The 18587-nt window shown below is 36.9% G+C and overlaps 1 protein-coding gene across 1 annotated transcript; it reads right to left on the bottom strand.

Moving 5' to 3' along the window:
* Nucleotides 1-5438: 5438 nt before the first annotated feature.
* LOC142606093 (uncharacterized) lies at nucleotides 5439-6005 on the bottom strand. The gene has a single exon (XM_075777494.1). It carries the CDS (start codon nucleotides 6003-6005, stop codon nucleotides 5439-5441), a length of 567 nt encoding a protein of 188 aa, XP_075633609.1.
* Nucleotides 6006-18587: the final 12582 nt, after the last annotated feature.

The following is an 18587-nucleotide window of genomic DNA, read 5'->3' as shown; positions in this document are numbered from 1 at the left end:
TATGCTCCATTTCTCCTTAAACACACCTTTTTGTGTGCCAGTGCCTCAACTCACATAATGAGAAGAGAATGAAAGGCTGGTGATGGTGGAGAAATTTTTGTCTTTATTTGGCAATGGCATTAGCAGCTGTAAGATTCATATGCAAGTTGATCCAATAAAAAAGTGTTCTGCTGTTGCTGTAAGAGGAATATTTTATAGAGAAAGCAACATAAATTACCAGGTATAAGCATAGAATTCTTTCTCTCTCTTTCTTTATCTATTTTTCCTACTCAGTCTCTCTTTTTATCAAATAAAAAATGACACAACTACACGGCAACAACAACAAAAGGATAGGATATTCCCATCTTTATTAATATTATTTGCCCTTATTATCCAAAAGAAGTTTTCTTACACGAAAGTTTATGCAATTGGCACAACTGTCTTCACGATTGGGTCTGAATGTTTGAGTAATCTGATTATTAAAACTCAATTATTAGGCAAAAGGATTTCAAACAAAATGCTCTTTAAATGCCTACAGTCTACCATGGACATTTTGCCTTATTATTACTTTGAAGGAACTTCTCCAACATATGTTCAAGGATTAGTTTAGAATTCAAAGAGTAAAAAAAAAAATGTATTTGCACTAATCCTTAGCAAAATCTCAAGGATTACCAGTCCATTCAGTGCTTTTTTTTAATGTAAATTATTTGCAATTGCTAAATAATTGTTTAATTGGAAATTTCCTTTTCTTCTCTTCTGGAGGAGGTAAACTAATTATTCTTTTTCAATTCACATGTTTAACCAACCTGTTTAATTACGTTGGATTGAGATTCTTAGGAGTTCTAAAATAATGGATTGAGATTCTTAGAAAGTTTTAAAATAACTTCACAAAATTCTTAAATCTCAAAATTTATAATTGGATAAGTAATTTCAATTTTTTTCATCTTCAACATTTAAATAAATATTACTTAGTACTCTTTTAATATTTAGGTAAGTAACGAATGATGTTACAAATATAAACCAATCATTTAATCTTAGAAGTGTAATATTGCAAAGATAACAATTTTTACAATATTTTTCTTAACAATTAAGTTTGTAGGTTTTTATTGATTTTTATCTGGGCTTATTACTGATATTACTTTATTATCCACCATTCACAACTAAATAAACCATTTGATTTTTTTTTTGGTGAAAAATTTTGTGATTCTAAAGTCTAAACTTATTGTATTTTTGAGATTTAAGAGCATTTGCGCCAATTCGTACAAAAATTCTTGTCCACTTTAACATAAGAACCTACATGTTTTATTTTACATAACCATTTTTTAGAAAACTCATATTAGATTATCTATTTTAAATTACGTTTTATTTAAGTATTATTTCTTTATCAATTTTTTTTATTCTCCCTAATTATCTCTCCCTCTCTCTTTAAAGTATTTTTGTCTATTTTAGAATAAAAACTTGTTTTTTCTATTTTGCATAATCACTTATCAAAAAACTCACATTAAATTATTTATTTTACATTTCATTTCATTAAAATATTATTTCTTTATTACTTTTTTATTATTCTCTATCTAAGAGTAAAGAAAGTATTAAAAAAATAAACTTTCTTATAAACAATAATTGTGTATATATTTTGTGGATCAATACATAAGTTGATATGGATGATTATTGGGGTTAGTTTAGGGGGTGTTTGGAAGAGAAGTTTGAGTTATGTTGTTTGAGTGTTTTTGATATATGTGTAGATGAAAAAGTGTGAAAATATGTATAATATCGTTTAAAATGTGAAATGATGTATTTGAACTAATCTCTCTCTCTCTCTCTCTCTCTCTCTCTCTCTCAATTATCCAAAATTGGGCTACTATGCCACTTCATACCGACTATGTGAACGCTCTAAGAGAGCATCTTGATGGGATTCTAGGCTTCTAGAAGAGTCATGGACAAAAAACTACAAGAGAATTGAGTACAGCCACATGCATGTTTGTACTTGACACGTACGCACAAAAACCCACAACAATGTTTGTCATGGGGCATTCACGTGCAAACTAGTCCCAAGACCAAGAGCATTCTTGTGCATATACGATCATCAGTAAGACCTAGCCATCTCCACTCCATACACGTGCAATCATTCAAGAGTTTCCAGATTAACTATGATTGATGTTGTCGCCCACACTCCAAGAATTACACACCGTTCGTACCAAATCAGGGCCCCATGTACGTTTTTTGGAGGAATTCATTCAGAATGTATTAATAGTGATGTCATTGCCTCTGCATTGGGGAATTTATAGCATACTTCTCAATCCTCATCATCTTTGAAGAGGCAGAGCTATCTGTCATTTGTGGAAGGAGAAAAAAAAAATACTTCATTTCAAATTTGTTTAGAGAGATTTAAAAAAAAAAATTTCATGGTTTTAAAAACCGAACTGAGAATCAAACCGTTTTTTTCAAAATTTCCGGTTTTTGACCGGTTTTGAGGTATTTAACCGGACCAGACTGCACCGGTTGAACCGGTCGGATCAGCCGGTTCGGTTCGATTTTTAAAACAGTGGGTATTTTTATTGAATATAAATTTTGAAAATTTAACTGTTGGATTGTATATTTTTATTATGTTCTCCATGATTGCAAAATTTCAGTAACATGTTTAAATTTCAAATTTTTATAGTAAAAAATTATATACAAAAAATAAGTTTATTGATCGAATAGTAAATAACATTTAATTTAAACAAAATTTGACATGCATGTTAAGAACACAAAGAACATATAATCCAACAGTTAGATTTTCAAAACTCACATTAAAAAAAATATATATATAAGATAATTTATAGGGTTTTTACTTCACCAATCATCTTATGCCAAATCTCATAGCTAAATTACCTTCAATTTGTTGTTTCTTTGCCAGGAAATTGCTTGTGTCACTAACTAACTAGACATGCAGGATCTAATCTCTCCCGATAAAGAGAACAACAATGTTCATACATGATAAATTTTACAAATTTATTTTTTCACAACATGTTGAGATGATAAACTGTGATTAGTATAATATCATTATTTTCACTTTTTTTGAGAAGAAAAACATTTTGGGTCCGTTTAGATACCGCTTATTTTGCTGAAAACTGAAAAAATAAAAAAATAAAAATAAATACTGTTCACGCACTTGGCATTGTTCATAAGCCTAAAATCACTATTCATGGACAATGAACAGTGCAAGAGGCGCTTAGCTGGAAAAAAAATAGGCAAAACCCAAACGCCACCTTTATTTCAATTTAATAGAGGCTATAAGAATCAACCTGTAAAATAGTAGATACATCTGGTGGTATATCTTCCATCCAGACTTGTAAATGAGGAGTGAAAATTGCTGGTATCACAAGCGAGTGAGCTATAGTATTACAATGGCTATGAGAATAATTAAACTCTAAAAAAGAAAAGGGCAAGGTATTGTATATCGTTTGCCATGTGGTCAAAGTGAGATAGAGAGTAAGAGCCCGTTTTGAGTGCTATGATTAGAACCTACGAGTCACCTTCCAAAATAACTCGTGTGAAGTCCGTTTCTCTAGCCAACTCCAGAGCCCTTCTAGCCCCCAAAGCTTCCACTTCAATTGCTGTGAAAGGTAGAGGAATCCTTTGGGAGAAGGAGACCATTACCTGCCCATGATCGACCCTAATTACCACTCCAATCCCTGCACAATTTTCTACTTGAAACAGAGCTCCATTGAAGTTCACCTTATACTGTGAGCTTTCTGGAGGCTTCCAGCATGTAGGTGCTTTGCCCATAGGTGCTGCTGAGGTCGTGTTCAATAGGGAGAACTCCTACAATCTCTCTTTTGCTTGGGCAAACATCTACTCCAAGGTCCCTGTATATTTTCCAAGCCAAAGATTATTGCGTTGATTCCATAATGCCCAAACTGTCATAGAGAACAAGGTCGGGTCTCCATTTTTTTGCAAAAATACATCCCATTAGGTTGATGAATGATGATGCTTGCCTTAAACTGCTGTGATTCCATAATGGGACCCTTTGCCAAAAATCATGAAGTTTCGGGCATGAATAGAGAGCATAGGCAACATCCTTTTTTATGATTCTGGCAGACCTCACAAACATCATTGGTGATAATTTTTCTTCTTACCAAGTTCGTCTTTGTAGGTAAAGAATTTTTCATCACTCTCCAAACTAAATTTTTTTACCTTACTCGGAACTTTCAAGCTCCAAACTGCTTGCCAAAGTGGCTTCAAAAGCCCAATATCGAATGGACCCGGTTGTTCATTCTGATATTCCAGGTATAGGAACTAATAACCAAACTTGACCGAATAAGCTCCATTTGCGTTGTACGGCCAGGTGAGTTCATTAGGTTGATCTGTGTGGCATAGGGGAATTTTTTTGACCATGTCCACTTCAAAACCTAGCCAAGTAGCATCAAGCATATCCCCATTCCAGGTCCTACGTTCCTGATCAATGAGAATGCATACCTTTGCCTTAGGTAATGAGTCCACATACGATGAGAGAATTTTTGGACGATGTTTTACTAGCAGCCATCTATCTCCCCATATTTTAGTAGTCCTTCCGTCCCCTATCCTCCAAATTGCCCCTCGTTTGATCACTCCTCTTCCTTTAATAATACTCTTCCATGCGTAGGATTCTAAGCATGGATTTGCAGATTCCATAATTGTGCAGTTAAGGAAGAATTTCACCTTAAAAACTCAGTAAAAAAGCAATGTTTTGTCATGAAGCAGTCTCCATGTTTGTTTTGCCAAGAGTGCATCATTGAATCTGGATAAATCTTTGAAACCCATCCCCCTTGTGACTTTGGCTTGCATATATCCTCCCAATTAATCTAGTGAACTTTTGGGCTATCCCCCTTTTGGTCCTAAAAACTTTCTAATGAGAGCCTAAATGTCATGACATAGCCCAATCGGTAGCTTGAAGCAAGACATTGTGTAGGTAGGAAGTGTCTGGGCTACTGCCTTTATTAAAATCTCACGGCCTGAAACCTCATAGAAACTGCTTCACTGACATCACTACCTACCAAAGACCAGTAATTTTGATAGAAAAGAGGTGGCATATCGTCTAGTCCAGGTGATTTTAGAGGCGCCATCTATTTTAGTGCTTTCTCAACTTCTAGTATAAAACTCACAGGTTAATTGCTGATTCATATCTGAGGTCACCATATGTGGAATTCGCTTTATTATTTCCTCAAAACTATCCATATTACTTGAAGTGAACAGATTGTGGTAAAACTGTACCACTATGTCAGTCACACGGCTAGATTGAGTACACCACTCCCTTCCATCATCATATAGCCCTTTGATGTAATTCCTTCTTCTTCGTTGCGATGATTTGCTATGAAAAAATCGTTCTTTTCCTGTCACAGTCCTTCAACCATTGCACTTTGGACCACTGTCTCCACGTTGTTGCTTCATGGTCCATGAGTTTGTTTATTTCATTTTCCAGCAATCTCATTTGGTTCACACTACCCCCATTGAGAGCTAACGGTTCTGCCTTTGCCAATAACTTCCTTTTTTTTCTCAAGCTCTCGCCTAACATTCCCAAAACTATTCTTGCTCCATGTAGCCAATTTTTTCCCACAATTGTTAACTTTTTTTAGCATCTTTTGCTCACCTGAAACCTCATAGTTTTCCTTCCAAACTACCTCAATTGTATCCCCACATCCCCTTTTAATCATCCACATTTTTTCAAATTTAAAAGGCCACTGCTGCTTGCACTCCATCCCTTCCAGCATAATCCATAATGGTTTATGATTAGAAGTTGTAACATCAAGGTGATAAACTTTAGTATTTGGAAACATAAAGAACCAATCACTAGTTTCCACGGATCTATCTAGCCTCTCCCATATTGTGTAATCTTTAAAATGTTTGTGCCATGTGCACATAGGTCCCACAAAACCCAAGTCCATAAATCCACACTCATCTAAAATGTCCTGAAAAGCCTGCATTTGAGCATGATGCCTTGCCCTTCCCCCCATCTTTTCAGATTGCTTTGCAACTTCATTAAAATCCCTAGCATAAAGCCAAGGCATTGTACCTCCTGATTTCAAACTTCTGAGCCTCGTCCATGCCTCATGTCTATTCCTTGTGTCTGGTTCACCATAAAACCCTGTAAACCTCCACTAATTGCTTTTTTTTTGTTTATTGTAATATCAATGTGATTTTTTGAGAATGTCTCAATGTCTAAATTAAAATCACCAAACCCCCAGACTCATTTCTTCTAGGAGCCATAAATTTATTTTTAAACTTCAAACAATCCTGAATGAGAACTAGCATTGTTTCATTCGTCCATGTTTTGGCTATAAACACAACGGAGGGAACTTTTGCCCGCACCGTCTCTGCAAGCTATTTTTCTATTCATTGGTTCCCAAACCCCCGACAATTCCAATATAAAAGACTCATTGCTTCTGGCAGGGTTGGAAACCACAATATCTTTTTATTTGCTCTGTCTACACAAGGAACTACTCATCTTTTCTTTTGTAACTCAGATTGAGCTTCTATGTGCTGTGTACCTCTTTTATCCTCCATAACATCCTTCATAATTACATCTGCTCTTGCAGTGTGCCCGGTTAATCTCTTCCACGTACCTTCTATTACTTATGGTCTGTTGAGAGTATCAGATAAATCTGCTAGTACAGCCCATGTTGGATAGGGGTGTGGGATTGCACGTGTTTGCAAGTCGACTGAAGGATTAATCTCATTAATTGTCAAGGCATCCAAAGAATTTTCCTTACCTATGCATGTATTTTTGGCCAACATATTTTCTGGGGATAAATCATATCTGCTTAATTCTCGGTCTATCTCCTCAATTCTCTCCTCAAAATTCTCGGTTGACTTCTCACTTATCTCATAGCCCGGTTTCGAAATATTCGAATCCTTGGAAATCCCACAATCCATGGGAGTGGGCATTGATTTCCTCAAATCTTCCTCCAAAAAATTTGGGGAAATATTCTCTTTCTAAAATGTCTCTGTTCTTTCCTTTTCTGGCCTGACAATATCTGGTGAAGGTTTCCCTGTACAAACCACCACTTATTGTGGCTTCCTACTTGGTGTTAAAGAGGCTGCTTCACGGCCATCTTTTTTCCTGGTGTAGAAACTAGGGACAATAACAACATTCCTTCGTGATGACCTAAAGGGGGCAGTACGTATCCAAGGTCCAAACTGTTGAGATTCAGTTGAAAGAGTACCTTCGTTCTTGAACCATAGTTCACGGTCTCTGTCGTCGTGTGTGAGACTACCACACCAGTAACATAGATTAGAGACTCATTCATACTTAAACTATACCCATAATTCCTTACCATTCTCCAGGGATATTATTCTACCTCAACACAGTGACTGGGAAATATAAATGGTAACTCGAACCCTTATAAAACCATATCCCTCCACTTCACAATCCTCTGCTGGTCTAGTCACCTTGCCAATGGCTCCACAGATTTTTTCCGCCACGTTTCAAGTTCTTAAATGGATTGGTATTTCATGAACTTGCACCCAAAATGTAACGATGTTGAAATCCATATCAGCTGAATACGTATCCTTGTTAGCTTTGTAAAACCATGAGGTGTTTGTCAAAACTCCAGGGTTCTATCGATGGGATTTTTTTTTTATCTCAATTTTGATATCGAAAGTGAACAAAATCACATGATCTCCTTCCTTCTTGACCTTAAAGCCGTTTCAAGACCTCCAAAAAGGGGTGGACGTTTTCGCAATGGAATCAACGTTGAGTGCACGCTTGGTCAAGAACTTTGTTGCAGTAACAAAGTCACTGCCTCGTCCTCTGTCAAATGAAGGACAGATCCTTCCCGGTCAAAGAATGCCAAACAACTCCACGATTTTGTTAGGTCCTCCATCTATGAGAAAAAAATAAAAAATAAAAATTGTTTCCCAAACCCCAAAGGAAAAGAAAACAATCACAAAACCTGAAGGTAACCTTGTTACCTCAGATACTAAGACACTTTACAAGAAGTGATAGTTATTCTATGACCTAGGAGAAGATTGAGACCCAACTTTCGCTAGCAAAGAGAAACTTTACTTAAAATTAGGTGGCTATTCATACTTTCACTTTGCTGTTTTTCACCCGTTCGTTGAATGTGAATCATTTTTGAATTAAAAAAATGAATATTATATTTAGGAAGTAATTGTTAGAAGGCATGAAGATATTTATCACACTATATATGCAAACTTTGATGTGGAGTTAATTCATTTATTCAAACATTTGGAGGGGGAGTCATTTTAATAAATTTCAAATGCGGGTAGTATAATTTTCTCATATATATATATGTATGTATGTATGTATGTATGTATGTACGTACGTACGTATGTATGTATGTATGTACGTACGTATGTATGTATGGAGCAATAATCTGAGGCCCAAAGGATGATTGGGCTTGGATCAAGGCCCTTACTATTAATTTGTAGAGATGGGTTTGCTGGCCAACACTTGGACTCCTAAATGTTAGATTCTGTTCAAAAAGAAAGTATAGACAAAAAAAATTGGGTTTAAATAGGTTGATTAGGGACAAAAATTTAAATTTATCTTCCTCAGAATGGTCAAGGAGCCTTTTACACTTGATACATTACAAAAGTTAGTAGTTTTCTTCCTAATGAGTTTGATTTGATCTTCGTTCATTGGAGATTTCTTCTTCTTTATAGTGTTCCTGTTTTGTTCCTAGCCCTCTACATGGAGGACTGTTGATCTTCCTCCAGGATACTTGTCACATCCTATATTTTAAGGCCATGTTGAGTAGGTTATAGACTATGTTGGCACTGTTCAGGTGTCATTCAGTCATTAATGCGGCTAGCATAGTTGGTGCAGTGCATTCAATGTAGAAGTGATGAGAGCTTTTTCTGAAATGACTACTCTGTCACTCTACTTGGGCATGCTTGGATCAAATAATTTGATAATTAGGCCTTCATACTCCTCGGACCGAACCTCATAATAATAGTTCAATTGGCCTCCCACAAAAAAAAAAAATATATATATATATATATATATATATATATATATATATATATTTATGGACACTATTTATTAACCCATGTGCCGATGTAATGCATACAAACTTTAACCCAAAGAAAAATTTGAGTAAGCCATAAATTTTGAGAGATAACAAAACTAGTATCATTGGGAAACTCTAGATTCAAAATATTTTATTGGATTCTTCAACATCATAAATTTTGATTAGATATACTATCTTTTAAATTAAAATTGTAAAGTTGTTATTTATAAATATTTTGTGTTGGCTTTAATTCCGTACCAAATTTGATTGTAATTTTGTTCAATCATGTTTACCCTGCATTGTATGTGGGATTCCATTGTATGGGTTGTGTGTGTGAAAAAGTGTGAAAACTTAAGCGTGCATTGAAGAAATTGTGGATTTTGCGGGTATTTCGCGAGTAAGCTTCCTGCGAAGTGAGCCACGTGCAGAGCACATGACTGGTATGTAAAGAGTCATGACAATTTGGTGACAGTTAGTTTTCGCGGGTATTTCACGCGTAAAATACCCGCGAAACATTTTGTTTTGCTATTTTGGCTTATCAGCCCCACCATGTCTTCACCCACACTATATATACCCACATTATCCACATATTGTGAGGAGTGCTTTTCAGAGAGAAAACCATATCATACACACTCGAGAGTTAGAGATTATCATACCCACAATCCTCTACACAATCCTTTGTGGTTTTTCTCATACTTCTACCTTTCTATATCTATATCCTTGAGAGGTTGATAGCCCAAACACTTACCACGCCCAATTAGAGTGTCAAGTGAGATTTTGGTGCTGCTGGGAAGCATTGGAAGAAGCAAAACTTTGGCGGATGCGATCGGGCGTATTGCTGGATTCGGAAAGCTAGACAAAACACGAATCCGAGAAGCCTTGTTGGAGTAGGAGATTGGAGGGCTTAGGTGCAATGGGTAGATTAGGCTTGGAGGGTCTCTTGCTATTCGTGTATCCCAACTTATTGTCTAGTGGATCGATTTACCACTTGGAGGGCAGCAGAGAGGTTTTTTGCCGAGTTCTTCGATTTACTCTTCGATAACATATCGACATGTTATATTGTATTTACATCTCTCTTCCTTAATCTTTTAGTCTTCATTTTATTGCTATTATATGATGAATATGGCTTAAAGTAGTTTTATTATTTGCTCGATCGCATTTACTCTATTCCGCACTTATTTTAAGTTAGAGTAAAATCAACTGAGCCGTAATTTTTTAATTTGGGGTTTGAACAGCTCTTGTGTTTTAACACAAATCTGAGCTTTCAAAAATTAAGTTAGTCATATAGTATTATTTGTGCAAATGAAAGGTTTGTAATTTCAATATAAAACTTTGAATTTAAATTAAGCATTTATTTGGTATTTGTAAAATATTTTTATCTTTATTCATGTGAGATAAAATTTTCAAACTTGTAACTTCTTAAAATTTTGATTCTTTAATTAAAAAAAAAAGTTCATTTATGAAGTTTTTGGATTACTCTTGATGCATAGCATATATACAATCATTTTGTCAAAAAATAACAAAACAATAAACTAATCATGAATCATATTAGGACATTATCATTCCAATTATTTTCTTTAAAAACCCAATCTTCTTCTCAATTGATTTTGCATCAGACTCTGCACACTTTCTTATACCGAATATCAATAACATATTTTAAAAAAAAAGAAAAAAGAAAAAAGAAAAAAGACAAGAAACTTGAGATTTTATAATTTTCAATTGTCACTCGTCTATATTAAATTGGTAGAGAATGAGAGGATTTTAACTCAAAGGGGAGCCACTACCAAAAAAAAAACCTAATAAAATCTTAATAACTTTGAAGTGAAACATCATTTCTAAGAAAAATTTAGAGAAAATAAATGGAGCTGATTAGACAAGATAATGAAAATAAATTATTGTTTTGGGTCATTTGTAATGTATTATCACTTTTGACTTTAATCAATTTGAATGTGTATGTTATGAACACATATTAATTTTATTTATTTAGTTAATTTGTTAAATATTATTGCATAAGTGATGATTAAATTAGTCATTAGTTAAATATTTTCCAAATTTATAATAAATATACTCTTTAAATATGTATATTTATAATTTTTTTTTTTAAATTTTATGTAGTGTTTGTGTATCTTACGATATATAATACAAAAAAATAAAAAATCGATTCACGATACGATTCACGTTTTGACATTTTTGCTCCTATGTGTCATTGGTTAGGTTTTTAGGGTATGGGATAGGTTACTTTTGTTAACTTTTCTTTCTTCCTCCCATCTAGTGTTGTGCATTCAAATTTCAACAATTTTTTAGCTAAATTACCTTCAATTTGTTGTTTCTCTGCCAGGAAATTGCTTGTGTCACTAACTAACTAGACATGCAGGATCTAATCTCTCCCAATAAAGAGAACAACAATGTTCATACATGATAAATTTTACAAATTTATTTTTTCACAACATGTTGAGATGATAAACTGTGATTAGTACAATATTATTTTTTTTCACATTTTTTTTTTGAAGAAAGACATTTTATTTCAATTTAATGGAGGCTATAAGAATCAACCTGTAAAACAATAGATACATCTGGTGGTACATCTTCCATCCAAACTTGTGAATAAAGAGCAAAAATTACTGGTCTCGCAAGCAAATGAGCTGTAGGATTACAATGCCTATGAGAATAATTAAACTCTACAAAAAAAAAAAAAAAAAGGAGGCAAGGTATTGTATATCATTTGCCATGCGGTCAAAGTGAGATAGAGAGTAAGAGCCTCTTTTGATTGCTATGATCAGAACATGCGAGTCACCTTCCAAGATAACTCGTGTGAAACCCGTTTCTCTGGCCAACTCCAAAGCCCTTCTAGTTGCCAAAGCTTCCACTTCAATTGTCGTGAAAGTTAGAGGAATCCTTTGGGAGAAGGAGACCATTACTTGCCCATGATCGTCTCTAATTACCACTCCAATCCCTGCGCAATTTTCTGCTTGAAATAGAGCTCCATCGAAGTTCACTTTACACTGTGAGCTTTCTGGAGGCTTCCAGCATGTAGGTGCTTTGCCCACATGTGTTGCTGAGGTCGTTTTCAATAGGGAGAACTCCTACAATCTCTCTTTTTCTTGGGTAAACATCTACTCCAAGGTCCCTGTATTTTTTCCAAGCCGAAGATTATTGCGCCGATTCTAGAATGCCCAAACTGTCATAGAGAACAAGGTCGGGTCTCTATTTTTTTGCAAAAATACATCCTAATAGGTCGATGAATGATGATGCTTGCTTTAAACTGCTGTGATTCCATAATGGGACCCTCTGCCAAAAATCATGAAGTTTCGGGCATGAATAGAGAGCATGGGCAACATCCTTTTTTATGATTCTGGCAGACCTCACAAACATCATTGGTGATAATTTTTCTTCTTACCAAGTTCGTCTTCGTAGGTAAAGAATTTTTCATCGCTCTACAAACTAAATTTTTTACCTTACTCGGAACTTTCAAGCTCCAAATTGCCTGCCAAAGTGGCTTCAAAAGCCTAATATCGGGCGGACCCGGTTGTTCATTCTAATGTTCCAACTATAGGAACTTATAACCAAACTTGACCGAATAAGCTCCATTTGCGTTGTACGGCTAGGTGAGTTCATTAGGTTGATTTGTGTGGCATAGGGGAATTTTTTTGACCATGTCCACTTCAAAACCCAGCCAAGGAGCATCAAGCATATCCCCATTCCAGGTCCTACATTCCTGATCAATGAGAATGCATACCTTTGCTTTAGGTAATGAGTCCACATGCGGCGAGAGAATTTTTGGAGGGTGTTTTACTAGCAGCCATCTATCTCCTCATATTTTAGCAGTCCTTCCATCCCCTATCCTCCAAATTGCCCCTCATTTGATCACTCCTCTTCCTTTAATAATACTCTTCCATGCGTAGGATTCTAAGCTTGGATTTGCAAATTCCATAATTGTGCAATTAGGGAAGAATTTTGCCTTAAAAACTCGGTAAAAAAGCAATGTTTTGTCATGAAGTAGTCTCCATGTTTGTTTTACCAAGAGTGCATCGTTGAATCTCGATAAATCTTTGAAACCCATCCCCCCTTGTGACTTTGGCTTGCATAAATCTTCCCAATCAGGCTTGGTTTGGATACGGATGAAATATTAGGCATCTGTGTCTGTAGCATTTTTTTTTCCTTCTACTGCACGCGTTTTAGAGGGGACAAAATTTACTGTTCACACACTGTTTAACACTATTCACGCACTGTTCATGAGACCCACAACCACTTTATTCAGAATTTTTTTTAAAAAAAATGGGTCCCACGGTACTATTCACACATTTAAAGTTTATTTTGCTACGGTGTTTTCAGTTATATCCGAACGAACCTTTAATCTAGTGAACTTTTGGGCTATCCCCCCTTTGGCCCAAAAAAAATTTCTAATGAGAGCCTCTATGTCATGAAATATCCCAATCGGTAGCTTGAAGCAAGACATTGTGTAGTTAGGAAGTGCGTGGGCTACTACCTTTAAAATCTCATGGCCTGAAACCTCATAGAAATCGCTTCACTAACATCACTACCTACCAAAGACCAGTAATTTTGATAGAAAAGAGGTGGCATACCGTCTAGTCTAGGTGATTTTAGAGGCGCCATATATTTTAGTGCTTTCTCAACTTCTAATACAAAAAACTCACAAGTTAATTGCTGATTCATATCTAAGGTCACCATATGTGGAATTCGCTTTATTATTTCGTCAAACCTGTCCAAATTACTTAAAGTGAACAAATTGTGGTAAAACTGTACCACTATGTCAGTCACACAGCTAGGTTGAGTACACCACTCCCTTCCATCATCATATAGCCCCTTGATGTAATTCCTTCTTCTTCGTTGCAATGATTTGTTATGAAAAAATCATGTTTTCTTGTCATAGTCCTTCAACCATTGCACTTTGGACCACTGTCTCCACATTGTTGCTTCATGGTCCATGAGTTTGTTTATTTCATTTTCTAGCAATCTCATTCGGTTCACACTACCCCCATTGAGAGCTAACTGTTCTGCCTTTGCCAGTAACTTCCTTTTTTTCTCAAGCTCTCGCCTAACATTCCCAAAACTATTCTTGCTCCATGTAGACAATTTTTTCCCACAATTACTAACTTTTTTCCGCAGCTTTTGCTCACCTGAAACCTCATAGTTTTCCTTCCAAACTGCCTCAATTGTATCCCCACATCCCCTTTTAATCATCCACATTTGTTCAAATCTAAAAGGCCTCTGCTACTTGCACTCCATCCCTTCCAGCACAATCCATAATGGTTTGTGATCAGAAGTTGTAACATCAAGGTGATAAACTTTAGTATTTGGAAACATAGAGAACCAATCATTAGTTGCCACGGATCTATCTAGCCTCTCCCATATTGTGTAATCTTTAAAATGTTTGTGCCATGTGAACATAGGTCCCACAAAACCCAAGTCCATAAATCCACACTCATCTAAAATGTCCCAAAAAGCCTGTATTTGAGCATGATGCCTTGCCCTTCCCCCCATCTTTTCAGATTGCCTTGCAACTTCATTAAAATCCCTAGCATAAAGCCAAGGCATTGTACCTCCTGATTTCAAACTTCTAAGCCTCGCCCATGCCTCATGTCTATTCCTTGTGTCTGGTTCACCATAAAAACCTATAAATCTCCACTCATTGCTTTGTTTTTGTTTATTGTAATGTCAATGTGATTTTTTGAGAATGTCTCAATGTCTAAATTAAAATCTTCCTTCCAAAAAATCACCAAACCCCCGAACTTATTTCTTCTAGGAGCCATAAATTTATTTTTAAACTTCAAACGATCCTAAATAAGAACTAGCCATACTTCATCCATCCATGTTTTGGCTATAAACACAACGGAGGGATCTTTTGCCCGCACCATCTCTGCAAGCTATTTTTCTATTCGTTAGTTCCCAAGCCCTTGACAATTCCAACATAAAAGACTCATTGTTTCTGGCAGGGTTGGAAACCAACCTCCGCCAATATCTTTTTATTTCCTCTGTCTACACGAGAAACTACTCATCTTTTCTTTTGAATCTCAGGTTGAGCTTCTATTTGCTGTGTACCTCTTTTATCCCCCATAACATCCTCCATGATGACACCTACTCTTGCAATGTGCCCAGTTAATCTCTTCCACGTACCTTCTGTTACTTGTGAGTCTTTGCCTCTCTGTGGGCTTCAATACTTCTCTGTGGATCATGAACAAGTCCTACTTGCTCTTCCTTGCCTAATGAGCTTTTCCCTTCACTAGTGCATCATCCCTGGGCCTTCATGTGTCAACCTCGCACGATTTTATCCTCCATGAGAACCTCACACGTCACCTTTGTCTAGCACCATTGGCAATAATACTCCTTTGATGAGCTTTTTCCAAGATCGTTTGTGTAGGCTTTATGGGCTTACTTGGTGCAATACATCGTTCCTGCTCCAATTGTGAAAGGGGCCCGTCCTGCTCCATTTGTAAAAAGGCTTCAAGTACACATACCCCATTCCCGCTCTAGCTACGAAAGGAACCTTGATAATCTTGCCACATTTGCCCCACACCACCATAGGTCCTGATACCACTTGTTGGAAAGATAAACACCTTGGTGATCTTCTTTGAGTAATTAATATAACATATAGAGACACTTTAACCCAAAAGGCCTAAGCCCAATGGGTATGTGATCAATTATGTTACATTAACCACTCATTATTCTTATCATTATTCAATATAGAACTTCATTCACACGTGTAAAACAACAATTTGGACTCCCTTATAACAGTAAAAATGACGTTTAATGGTGTACTTGATACTCAACTTTTTTTTTTTTATCTTTATTTCCATTTAAAAAAAAAAATTAAAATGTTTGCAATAATTCACTAGTTACTGAAATTACAAGTCTAGTGATATAGGGGATGTTTGGTTTAGAGATAGCTCAATTTTCAATTCTCAAAACTCATTTCTCATCACTCTAAACTCTAATTCAATTCTCATATCTTTATCTCTACTTTTCTATAACTCATTTCAAACTTGTATTTGGTTGCTTTTATCAGCTGTAGTTCTCACTTAAAAAAACTCAATTTCAGACAAAATTGTGGACCCACACACTGACCCAATGTCAAAAGACTTTTCTCTCTCCTTTTTTTATTTTTACTTTTTCCCCAGACTCTCATCTTTCTCTGCCTCTCACTCTCTTCTTTCTCTTCAATTTTCTCATTCACTTTAGCACTGTCTCTCTTGGTTTTCTCTTAGCTTTTGCTTGGGTTTACTAATTATGGCTCAAATCTCTGAATAGAAGCTAGATCAAAGACATGCAAGACCAGTTCCACCCCTCTCCTCTCTTTCATTTCTTACTTATGGGTTTTGTTTGTGTTTGGAGAAGAAAATTTTAGGTTTATCGTGTGGATGAACATGTTTGTGGGTTTGAATTTGTGTGTTAGTGTGTATGATCGGTATCATGTGTTTATGGGTTTGATTTTCTAGGTTTGAGAAATCAGTACCCATGTGTTTCTTCTTCTTCTTCTTCTTTTTTTAATAAAGTTACCCATTGTAGATGCTCTTTTTTTTTTCTTTTTTCTTTTTTTGTGAGCCCAGTAAGGAGGAAGGCCCAAAGTCATGGGCAAAATAAAGTATTGTGGAAATGCCATTAAGCAAGTGGTAGGAATAACGGATAGTGGGTCTAAAAAGCAAATAAATGAATCTTGAGGAAGTAAGTGAGCCTAGAAAGGCTCGGAAAAAAGTAACAACAAACCTATGGGCTGTATGGATGTGGAAAAAGTGAGAATGAGCCACGACTGGTACAGCAGGTCCAACGTAGTGCAAGTAAAGAAAGTAAGGGACCGTGGAAAACCCATGAGCCCCAAGGGAAAGGTGAGAAATACTTGGGCCGAGGAAGCCCAAGAAGTTAGTAAAAGCTCATGGGAAACATAGAATTGAAAAAGAGCCAAGGACGCCTAAAAGAGTAAGTGGGTCGAGGACGCCCAAGTGGAAGTAGGTGGGACAATGGGAGCCCACAAGTAGCAAAGGGCCTAGTGAGATCATTGGGCCCTCAGAGAAAGAATAAACAAAAAAGGTCTAAAGTGGCCCAGCAAGCTTAAGTCAAGTAGGCCTCACGGCAGACATAACCGAATTGTGTGGCAGGAAGCAAGTAATAGGGGCTGGGAATAAAGGCTTGGAACAGCCCACGAACAGGCATGGCCTAGCCCTTAGAAGATGCAAGCCATAAATGATAAGTCAGGCGAAATAGCCTACGCCAAAAGAAGCCAAAAATGAGCAGCAGGCGGAATTTGAATAAGCATGGAGGCAAGGCACGCGCAAGGCCCCGGCACCACTAGCCTGTACCCAGCTAATACAGGAAATGGTGAGGTCATGGGTCAGAGGTAAGGGGGGACGGTCTGGCGGTGGGGAGGGGGAAAAATCTATTTTTGTGTTTCCTACTCAAGCCCCTTTGGAAGTAATGTCCTGCTGGGAAGGCATATGACCCAAAAGAGGCAAGGTTGAGTGGGAACCACTAGGTGCATGCCGTGAGAGATAGAGGGAAGGAAAGTATTCACACCATGGCAGGAAAGAATGCCAGAAGGAGCAAACAAAACGAAAAAGCCTTCTCTGACTGAGGCGAAGTGGCACTGGCTGGGTGACTAACCAGTCAGTGATGGTCGGTAAAGGAACCCATATTAGACAAAAACGGTTAAAGGCTAAAATGGTAAAAAGCCAAGCACGGCTAGCCCTATATAAGAAGCCCTACAGTGCACCGCTAAGGGGACGGCAACCTCTGGGAGATAGTGGCTAGAATCACCAAAAATAGGGGAATAAGAAAAGAGAGTAAAAAACGAAAGAAAAAGAAAAGGTTAAAAGAAACAGAGAAAAAGAAAAAGACGGAGGAAATAGAGCGATTGGCATGCACCAAATGGATTAATCTCCCTCTCCCCCTTCAATCCATGCCCTTTGGTAATAAAAAGGGAGAAACTTCATTCAACCCAAGTCACTTAGGCCCGTTCCTTCAAAGCAGCTAATTTCCTCCTCAGAAAAATTAGTCGTGTTGAGGGAGTGATTCCTTTTCCTGACGTAAACTCCGTGGAACAGCTTATCGCGGCAGGCTGACATTCGTTTCTTTAATACACTCCTGACTCTCCATCTAACATTTATTATTTCGATACTATAGTGTAAAACGGCCACCCTTCATTAAGGCCCCCTGACTATTTTGCCTAAATCCCTATTACTTTTATTATATATGCCTGCTGTAGTTAACGTGATAGTTCTGCATGCAGTAAAGATCTGATTACCAAAGGGCATTGTTTGCGCACAAGCCGGACCAAGAAAGTTTGCTTTCGGACTGGTCTCAACTCCTTAACCTAGAAGAAAACTTTGGGCCTAGTGTAGCAGCAAGCGGCCCAGCCCAACACTTGCAAAAAAGGTCCACACATTTAAATTGGTGACTCCACTAGGGAGTTGGGAAACAGATAGATACAGAGATCCTCGCAAACAAATGCCGCCAAGATCCAAAACAATACGTAATATGAGCGATGTCCCCTCGCAGGCTGAGTCAAGGCCAGCAACACCTCATCAGCCCAATCAGGCAGAAAACATCAATGAACCGGGGGCTGAGCCCCAGCCACAGGCAAGGAATCCCGCTGACGGGATTGATGCT

This window comes from Castanea sativa, chromosome 8 (genome assembly GCF_040712315.1).
Source record: "Castanea sativa cultivar Marrone di Chiusa Pesio chromosome 8, ASM4071231v1".
NCBI lineage: Eukaryota > Viridiplantae > Streptophyta > Magnoliopsida > Fagales > Fagaceae > Castanea > Castanea sativa.
This window is presented reverse-complemented; position numbering and strand designations above follow the sequence as displayed.